Genomic DNA, 9,859 nt, shown 5'->3' on the forward strand with positions numbered 1-9,859 from the left:
TCTCCATATCTGCGATCAATTGATTCCTCGTCCTTCTTTGTCCCTGCTACCTTCCTCCCATGTGATGCCGGCGTCAGGGGACGAGTTTATCGTGGACGATGACGATGACCTGCCTCGTGCCCCGGGCCGCTCCCAGGCTCGAAGGGCCACCGACCGTGACAGTGGTCAAAATTTCGAGGTGACCCGGACTTGGGATCTGTTGACTGAAGGCGCTGATGGCACGATCACCGGTGCTGTTGAAGGTCTACTCGAGGCAGGAAAGAGGAAGAGGTAGGACTGCAATCGAAAGCACGACGACTTCAAACAGTAGAGTGGTTACTGATACATGGTTGGACACAGGCTCCTCAAGGATACCACACCTCTTCAGCGTGGCATAATTCGACATGTCATTCTCATCTTGGACATGTCGTTATCTATGAACGAAAAGGACCTGCGGCCGACTCGGTTCATGCTCACCCTCCTCTATACCGAGACCTTCATTCGAGAATTTTTCGAACAAAATCCTATATCTCAGCTAGGTATAGTGGGAACGCGCGATGGCGTGGCAATTCGCATCAGCGATATGTCTGGAAATCCCAACGCACATCTCGCTGCTATTCAAAAAATCCGCAAGGAGGAACCGAAAGGAAATCCATCGTTAGAAAATGCCCTCGAAATGGCTCGGGCTGCGTTGTTTCATGCTCCCAGTCATGGTACGCGTGAGATTCTGCTCATCTTTGGTGCTCTTCATACGTCGGATCCGGGAGACATCCATCGCACAATCGACAGTCTTGTGGCAGACAAGATCCGAGCGACAGTAATTGGCCTAGCAGCCCAAGTCGCTATCTGTGCAGAATTGGTCTCAAAAACCAACCAGGGCAACTTGGGAAATTATGGTGTCGTCCTCCACGAGCAACATTACCGAGAACTATACATGGCGGTCACGACGCCTCCAGTTACCAGTCAAGCGACCAAATCAGCCAATTCTCTTTTAATGATGGGGTTTCCTTCCCGAACAGTCGAGGATCATCCATCTTTATGCGCCTGTCATACGAGACCTTCCAGAGACGGATATCTATGCTCACGTTGCGATGCGAAGGTTTGCAGTCTGCCAAGTGAATGTCCGGTCTGTGGACTGACGCTCATCTTGTCTACTCACCTGGCTCGAAGTTACCACCATTTGTTTCCACTCGTCAACTGGCTGGAAGTGCCTTGGTCCAAGGCTTATCGGAGTAAGGCGTGCTTTGCCTGCTTGAAAGCCTTTCCGCCTGTTCCCGCGAGAGACCAGTCGAACTCTACAAATGCTGCTACAACAAGCAGCAGATACGAATGCCCCGTGTGCCGGCGTCATTTCTGCATTGATTGCGATCTCTTTGCGCATGAAGTGGTGCATAATTGTCCAGGGTGTCAGAGTCTAAGAATGCATACGACTTTGATGGGAGAGACCGAGACTCCGAACAATGTCAATGGCGCATCACAACAAACAAAAAGTGGTTCTGAGATGACAGGTGGAGATCCAATGAGCATTGACTGATGAAAAGAGGATGAGTATATGCAACCTCTGCGTTGAATTTCAAACAAAGTTCTTGCTGGCTTTGAACTACTTTCAGTATCTTCCTACTTCTAAAGATAGGACATGACTATGATCACAATGAGGATAGTGCGGACCTTAGCGGAGTTATGGACATTTCCCGATTCGAATCGATTGAAATCTTTTCGATATCTAATGTATCTGAGTCCAAATCTCCCCTAGCACATGGCTTTGTACTGCCGGTCGTCAAGAATGCAGCAAGGTACATGGTGACATGGTGCCAACGTTGCACAAATGTTACATCTCTGTATGGATCTATCAGATCGTCTTCCCACCGTCCACCTTGATATCCTCGCCAACGATAAAGGCAGACTCGTCTGAAGCCAGAAACAGGATCGCATTGGCCACCTCCTCTGGTTCTACCAGACGACCCATTGGCACGCCACTTGTGAACTTCGCTCTATTCTCAGGCGTATCCGGCACACCTGAGAACTTTTCCCAGAGCCCCGTAGCGGCGATGAGAGGAGAAACCGAGTTAACGCGGATGCCCATGGGAGCGAACTCTGCCGCGAGCCCTTTTGTTGCCTAGTGACGGGAGAGTCAGCATTCAGAGGGTCTATCACTCCTTCCAAAAACCACTCACATTCGCAACGGTCCCTTTACTGGCGGCGTACCAGACTAACCCGGGCCTAGGTCTCATAGCACCAATCGAAGCAGTATTGACAATTGAACCCCCGCGACCTGCCTTCAACATGGCTGGCACGCACACGTTGATACTCCAAAAGATGCTCTTACAGTTGACGTTCATAGTCATATCATACTCCTCCTCGGTAACCTCCAGCGTCGGCTTGTACGGATAACTGGTACCTGCGTTGTTGACCAAAATGTCCAATTGCCCGCCAAAGTCTTTCTCTATTCTCTCAACCAGCTCGACCCAGGATTGCCGCGATGCGACGTTGGCTTTCTGATACACGACGGAACCATTGTTGGCGGAATTTGCCGATGCTGCAACCTTTTTCGCAGCTTCCTCGTTCATGTCTGCAATGAGGACCCGCGCTCCTTCGGATGCGAAGAGGAGCACGGTTGCGGCGCCGAAGCCGGATCCGCCACCTTTTTAATCCAAAGCACAAAACTCGTCAGCCATTGTGGGCAGAGGTCAGGTTTGGCAGAGTTTGTGACAAGGGGAGGGTTGGTACCGCTCATGGAATAGCACTTACCAGTCACGATGGCGACCTTTCCAGCCAATCGCCCAGCGCGCGAAGAAGTCGAAGGTGGTGCCATGGCTCCCATTCTTTATTGTTGTTGGACTTGCCTGATGAATGTGAAAAACGAAATGGTTCTGCTCGCGTTCAACACGGGGGCTCAAGGTAGATAGGGTTACGAGGAGGTTTCTTGTTCTTCCACTCCAGGCGTGAGCATGTGCTCACTGGTGAGTATTTGAGGAATACTACGAGCACTCCCTGGGGTAGCGGCCATGTGGTTCCGTCCACCAAGGCAATGTGGCGGTTTCGTCTACAACATGTCCGTCCCCGACTTCTCCAGGAACTTCCCGAGGCTTTTTAGGGGAAGTCCACTTTAGGCATCTACGCCACCTGACAAAATCTACTGTCACTGCTCAACGTGTCTACCGCCCAAATGGTCAGTGGCGGCAGGCGAGCAGGCAATATGTGTCCAAGATGATGTTGGCTCAACTTCTCAAGCTTTGGAACCTTCAGAGAGAGTGAATTGGGGTACCTCGGATCATACTTGGGGCGGGAAGACGTGCCGGAATCCAAAAGCGTTGGCTACGCGTTAGGTATAGCTTCAGGCGATCGAGTATCCGCCCACGCGTCTCTGTTGCAATGCTACACTCTCAACATTACGAATCTGTCCTGAGCTCATAACAGTTCAGTGATCACCGAACACTCCACAGAGGAACATAGTCATTAAATTCGCTATTTATGAGTTCGAACGTGATCTAATATTGTCCTTCCAGAGTAAGAGTCCCCGTCTTCGTGATCAAGTATTCGCCAACGGCTACGTCTCTGCCGGCCTCCTTACCATATCCTGACTCCTTGATACCACCAAACGGACTATCTGCTGAGCCTGAATTACCAGTATTCATCCCAATGATCCCAGCCTCAAGATTCTCGAGCAGTCTCCACGTACGATCCACATCCTTTGTGAAAAAGTAGCTCGCGAGCCCAAGAGATGTGTTGTTGGCATAGGTCACCACCTCGTCCTCGGTGTCGAACTTGTACAAACCGCAAACAGGCCCAAAAGTTTCTTCGCGAGTGAGAAGCATGCCCTGGGTCATGTTCGTGATAACAGAAGGCTCGAAAAAATACCCCCCACCACGATCAGTCACGCGTTGTCCTCCGACGATGACCTTTGCTCCATGCGCGACGGCATCCTTGACTTGATTTTCGATCTTCACCAGGGACTGGGGTGTCGTTACGGGCCCGATAGTAGTGTCTTCTGCCGCTCCGTGACCGAGTTTGAGCTTCCTCGTGGCTTCTGCCACCATTTCCGAGAACTTGTCGTATACCTCAGCTTGAACGTAGACCCGATTGGCAGTCACGCAGACCTGCCCGGCGTGCTTGAACTTTAGGGCCATGAGGTGAGACAGCGCCTGCTCCAAGTTTGCGTCGGCAAAGATGATATAAGGGCAGTTACCGCCCAGCTCCAAGGAGACCTTTTTCAGTCCTTCCGCGCAGTGTTTCGTGATGAGTTTCCCGACACGCGTCGACCCGGTGAGCGTGACCTTGCTGACGAGGGGGTGTTTACAGAGTGCCTCGCAGACCGACGGCGTATTCTCGAGACTCACCGGAAGCACATTGAAGACTCCAGCGGCGAACCCTGCTTGCTGTGCCAGATAGGCCAAGGCTAGGGTTGTAAACGGCGTTTCGGGCGAGGGCTTTACGACGATGGTACAGCCCGCGGCCAGGGCGGCCGCCACTTTGCGCAAGGCCGTGGCGATAGGGAAATTCCAGGGAGCGAGTCCCACCACCACACCGATAGGCTGTTTGACGGTAAACACCCGTCTGTTGGGTGTGGCAGCCACATGGACGGTCCCAGAAATGCGTTCAGCCTCTCCAGCAAACCAACGGGTGAATGAGGTGGCGTAGTCAATCTCCCCACAGGCTTCTGCAAACGGCTTTCCAGTTTCGTAGATGAGCATGCGAGCAAGGTCCTCGCGATTCTCACGGATCAGCGCATCAAACTTGGCCAGGAGCTGGGACCGTATCATCGGATTGAGCTTCTTGTACGATTGGAAGGCGGCGTGGGAAGATTTCACAGCCCGGTCGACGTCTCCCGTGGTGTTGTTGACGCAATGAGCCCATATCTCCCCCGTCCCAGGATCTTATAAAACAAAAGAGCTGGTCAGCTTCTTCTGGGTGATTATACCTCACAGTGTGAACACGGGAAAAAGTGAGCAACAATACCTGCAACACTGAACCAATCGCCTGACATGGATTCTATCCATTCGCCATGTACGTGGCTCTTTTTGTGGAAGAGGTTTTCATTCTTGAGCTACAAGCATAGTATCACTATCAGCATGGCAGTAATAGGCAGTGAAAACGGTGCTGTTGTACACGTACCTTGAATGGCAAGCCTTCGCGGCTCTCCTGTCCCATACTACCCATAGCTGGCAATCGGGGATATCTCACACACGTCTGGCGTTACTGACCTATGACCATGTATTGAGGTCGATGTCAATAGTGAACGAGCATAGCATAGTAGCAGCGACTCGATGGCCTTTTTGGAGGCTGTCTGCACACCACTTGGAGCAACTAACTGCCCTACTCTTTCTTGTTATTACCACTTGTAGACGATCCCCCCACTTACAGAGAGTGATCAAACCCACCGAGGGGAGTCACATGCCACTGGAAGAAAGCTAAAGCTATTAACAGCATGCTCTTCTCCATAATGGCTTCACGTCTGGGGGTAAACCTCATTGCATACTGTACACGGAAGCGAGGTGCATCACCCGCCTACATTCGTGAAAAACTCTACTGTTGGAGCACGATCAGGTCGTCTCCAATTTGCGTGAACCCAAAGAAGATGGCAAAACTTCTGGTGCCTCGTATACACACTGATCAGTGGAGTAAAGGAGACTGTCCATGCACATCCACCACATGGCTCTCTTCAACTAGGTATTCAAGCTCCCCGTGGGGCAATGCCGCACCTCGGCGATACCCCAGATGCCCTGCATTGTTCTGTTCCGGGCGATCAGCCTTACCGTATTGGTATGGCCTCCACATGGGTTGAAGAACTACAGTACAGCCTGTTCCCCTCCAGCGAGTCCCGTGTCCAATTTTGGGGTCTCCTGACAGTGGATTGACGATGGAGTCTCGAGCCGAGTCAAAATGATGGACACAAGTTTACTGCGGAAGTACTGTGCTCCAATTTGTCTGGTTACCAAGATCAGCCCCCCCAAACAAAAGGGGGCGTCCGACTAGAGATTCGCTCTCGATGCCTGTGAAGTGCGTCCACCAACAAAGGCAGAGCTTCCACGAGTCTCTTCCCAAGTCAACGATAAGGCCTCGCACGATACAATGGCCGGTCGAACACAGCAAGCCAGCGTCCAGTCACCAGAAGCCACCGATTCGACAATGAACTGTGAGGTTCTGGTCGTCGGGGCTGGACCCGTGGGCCTCTTGACGATGCTTCTCCTGGCCAAAGCAGGCATAGACGTCGTCCTCGTGGAGGCCCTGCCGGATGTCGACAACTCGCCGCGCGCCATGGCCTATGGTCCTGCGGCCGTTATCGAGCTCGAACGGGCTGGCGTGGCCGCTGATGCGCGTTCCATCGGCATGGACGAAGAAGACCACAATCTCCGCCTTAGATGGATCAACGTCGATAACCAAGTCATCGGCGAGTTTCGTCCCGAGGACAGGATCCCCGGATCGTTTGACCCTGTCATATGCGGCCAGTTTGAACTGGCCAAAATCTTGAAGCGGCATGCCACTGGATATCCGAATGCACGGGTACGTATTTACACCCCCAGGAATGAGAATTTCCAAGAATGACCGGGGTTTCTACTGAGACATTGACATCACATTTTCCCCATCAGATACTTTTTGAACACTCGATCACCGACATTACAGAGGCTCGCGACGGACACTCGGTCACCGCCACAGTAGCGACCCCGACCGGCACCAGGACAATCTCAGCACAGTACCTAGCAGGCTGCGACGGCGGACGTTCGACCGTCCGGAAACTGCTCGGCTTATCCTATGACGGCTTCACTATCCCACAGTGGCTGGTGGCGTGTAATGTGCGCTACCCGTTTGAACAGCATGGCTATAAGCGGTCGCAATTCATCGTCGACCCGGACCACTTCTGCCTGATCGGTCGGATTGACCCCAGTGGATTGTGGCGGGTGTCGTACGCCGAAAGGGAAGATCTCACGCGGGAGGAAGTGCTGGCGAACGTCCACGCCAAGTTTGCAGCCATCTTCCCACGCGGCCCCAAGCCGCTGTCCAAAGACGACTATCAGATCGAGATGGTCAGTCCGTACCGCATTCACCAACGCTCCGCACCTTCGTATCGCAAAGGCCGGTCCTTACTGGCAGGAGACGCCGCACATGCGTGTGCGCCATTCGGAGGTATAAACCCCCCTTCCTTTCCGCCACCCCCCTCCCCCCTCCCCCGGAAACTGATGGTCATTAACCAAATAAAACAGGAATGGGCCTCACGACTGGAATCTGCGACGCCGCCGGCCTAGCCGACACCCTCATCGGCGTCCTCCGCCATCTCGACCGCGACAACCCGAACCATCCAAGCCCAGACGTGCTTCTCGACAAGTACGCCGACATCCGACGACAAAAGTACCACGACGTCACGCACAAAGTCAGCTACGGCAACACGTGCCGGTTGCGGGAGTGCTCCCCTGACCCCGAGAAGGCGGTCCAGGAGGACGAGTTCTTCAGGACGATCAACAGTGGATCCGACGCCAGGAGGAAGCTCTTGGAGTCCGCATATATCCTTGGGTGAGTCCGCCCAGGCTTTCTTTTGATGTTTCTGTTTTGACTACGCAGAGAGCCTCCGAAACGAGACTTTGAAAATTAGAGCATCAATTTTTTCTTTGCTGACAACAAAAATTCAATCCATTTCCAGGCACGACTTTAAACAGTACTGGCCCACTCAGGCTGTTGAGAAACTGTAATTTATCAAATCCTCCGCAGATGGTCACGACACTGCATCGCGGATCATGACTACAACGGATCTCGCTTAGCTGGGTATAATCGTGTGCTAGGAGAGAACGCGAGACATCAAGATACATCAAAAGAAAATTAGAGACATGTGTACAGATTGGGGCCCGTAGCTCACAGTGGAGAGACAGACGCAAATAGATCCAATATAATAGATACTGCAACCTGGTCTCCCCCCGGGTGACAACCTCACCAGTATATCGTCAAGTCGCCCACATGCACTTTGTTTTGATTTATCTGTTGTCCTTTCCTGGGCTTGAGTGCATGTTAGGCTGTCCAGGATCCCTGCGAACTATTCTCCATCTTTCCCACACCATCCTGGGGCATCTAACTAGCCCTATAAGGCTCCCCCCCCACCCCGGCCGACCAACGAGCTTTCAAGCCCCCACAGAGGGTTTCCCTTTTTCGGCATACACAAGAGGGGACCTTCGCCAGTGTCCTTGGACGCATGTCGCTAGTGTTTCTTTCGTGTGATCACCGTAGCGAACGCTTTGAGACGCATTTTGTCCGCCAGAGACTATTTGGAGAAGTGTTTTTGATGTAGATAAGCCATGAAAACGGCATATTTGAAAAAGGATGACCTTATTTGCATTTCTTCCCTCTAGCTAGCCTCTTAACACGCTAACCTCGAGCATGATGTCTCGACCACCCCAGCTCCATACCAGCGTCTATCCCGCCATCGCCCCAGAGACAATCGGCCAGGCGAACAAGGACAAAGTCGCCGTCGTTACAGGTGCGGCACGTGGTAAGAACACAGCGTATCCGACCTCCGTTATCTCCTTGTGTGGAGCTTCCGCTCTAAGGCTAGAAATTACTGACCTCCCAAATTTTGTAAGGTATCGGCCAAGCGATTGCGGTGGCCCTCGCAAAATCTGGGGCCAAGGTCGCATTGTTGGACCTTGACGAGGCTCGCCAGGCAGACACAAGACAGACCTGTGAAGCGCTCGGGGTGGAGGCTCGAGCCTACGCTTGCAATGTCCTCGACGAAGAAGCTTGTGTCAGTACCTTCGCCAGGGTCGAACAAGACTTGGGTCCTGTCGAGTGAGTGGAAACCCCTTTACCAAGTTTCGGCGCAAGAGTGACGTGTAACTCTTTGGGCTTTAGCATCTTGGTGAACAATGTCGGTGGCGGCACACGGCGACCCATGGCGATGGAAACGTTTCGACAGTTCTGGGAAGGCCTCGAGTGGAACTTAAAAGCCGTACGCTGTCATCTCTTGTGTACAGCGTACAAGTGACTCTATCGCTGACACAGCTCAAACCGTAATATAGGCCGTACTGTGTATCTACCAGGTACTTCCGGGGATGAGAAAGCGACGTCGAGGGTGCATCATCAACATCGCTTCGCGCGCCGGCACTTTGCCGATGCCATTCTCTGGATCCTATTGTACCGGAAAGGGTGCTTTGATTCGGTTGGTGTCGTGTCTCCATAAGGAGCTACAGTTGGACGGTCTCAGCGATGACATTCATGTCTACGCTCTGCACCCTGGGGCGACGTTGAGTCAGGAAGGACGTGAGTTATTTCGCTGTGAGACCTCAAAACAAAAGAATCCCTCTCCTAACTCGCCACCAGTCCCGTTCCACGCAGACGTTGAGGAGGCATACCCGCAAGAAGTAGAGAAGTGGGCCAAATTCCACAAGACTTTCAAATGTCTACCGGCGCAATGCGCCCAGACGTGCGCGTTCCTGGCGGCAGGCCGAGGGAAGGTGCTGAATGGGAAGTACTTTGACTGCGAGCAAGACATAGCCACCGTTGTTGGCGCAGGAGAAGAGGGCCTTGAAGGTCTTTACGAGCTGAAAGTGGAATTCCTGGGTGGTTTACCCAATGACGGCGGCACTGCATCGGCAGTAAATATAGAGACCTAGACCGCAGAGCCCTGCTCTAAGCCTATCTCGTTCCCTGGCCGTGCTGTGTCTTTCCTCAATGGCCATCAACCAAAACAGGAATGGATAAGACGTCTCTGAGAAGCGTTCCACCGCTGGCAGTAGAGTCGGAAGGAGTGAGCCAAACGAGGCCTGCCAGCGATGATCTTTCTGGCCCCAAGAACAGAACATTATGTACATCCAGACTTCAATGAACGTTTTTTGGCCCCAAAACGGGAGCAAGTTCACACATCCAGACTTTGGATCATGTGTTAACCGCAAGAAAGGGA

At 52.7% G+C, this 9,859-nt stretch overlaps 3 protein-coding genes across 3 annotated transcripts; 2 read left to right on the forward strand and 1 right to left on the reverse strand.

The window, feature by feature from the left end:
• The first annotated feature begins 11 nt into the window (after positions 1 to 11).
• On the forward strand, positions 12 to 3,446 carry PV06_01852 (uncharacterized protein). Its single transcript, XM_016402484.1, has 2 exons — positions 12 to 270; positions 340 to 3,446. The coding sequence occupies exons 1-2, from the start codon at positions 65 to 67 to the stop codon at positions 1,511 to 1,513; spliced, it is 1,380 nt and encodes a 459-aa protein (XP_016266381.1). The 5' UTR covers positions 12 to 64; the 3' UTR covers positions 1,514 to 3,446.
• On the reverse strand, positions 1,829 to 2,791 carry PV06_01853 (uncharacterized protein; the record flags this gene model as incomplete). Its single annotated transcript, XM_016402485.1, has 3 exons — positions 1,829 to 2,095; positions 2,154 to 2,620; positions 2,728 to 2,791. 3 exons carry the CDS (start codon positions 2,789 to 2,791, stop codon positions 1,829 to 1,831), a joined length of 798 nt encoding a protein of 265 aa, XP_016266382.1.
• Positions 3,447 to 6,048: 2,602 nt separating the features above from the next.
• On the forward strand, positions 6,049 to 7,489 carry PV06_01854 (uncharacterized protein; the record flags this gene model as incomplete). Its single annotated transcript, XM_016402486.1, has 3 exons — positions 6,049 to 6,480; positions 6,567 to 7,101; positions 7,179 to 7,489. The coding sequence occupies 3 exons, from the start codon at positions 6,049 to 6,051 to the stop codon at positions 7,487 to 7,489; spliced, it is 1,278 nt and encodes a 425-aa protein (XP_016266383.1).
• Between the last annotated feature and the right edge of the window lie 2,370 nt (positions 7,490 to 9,859).

This window comes from Exophiala oligosperma, assembly GCF_000835515.1.
Source record: "Exophiala oligosperma strain CBS 72588 unplaced genomic scaffold supercont1.2, whole genome shotgun sequence".
In the NCBI taxonomy this organism is placed as follows: Eukaryota; Fungi; Ascomycota; class Eurotiomycetes; order Chaetothyriales; family Herpotrichiellaceae; genus Exophiala; species Exophiala oligosperma.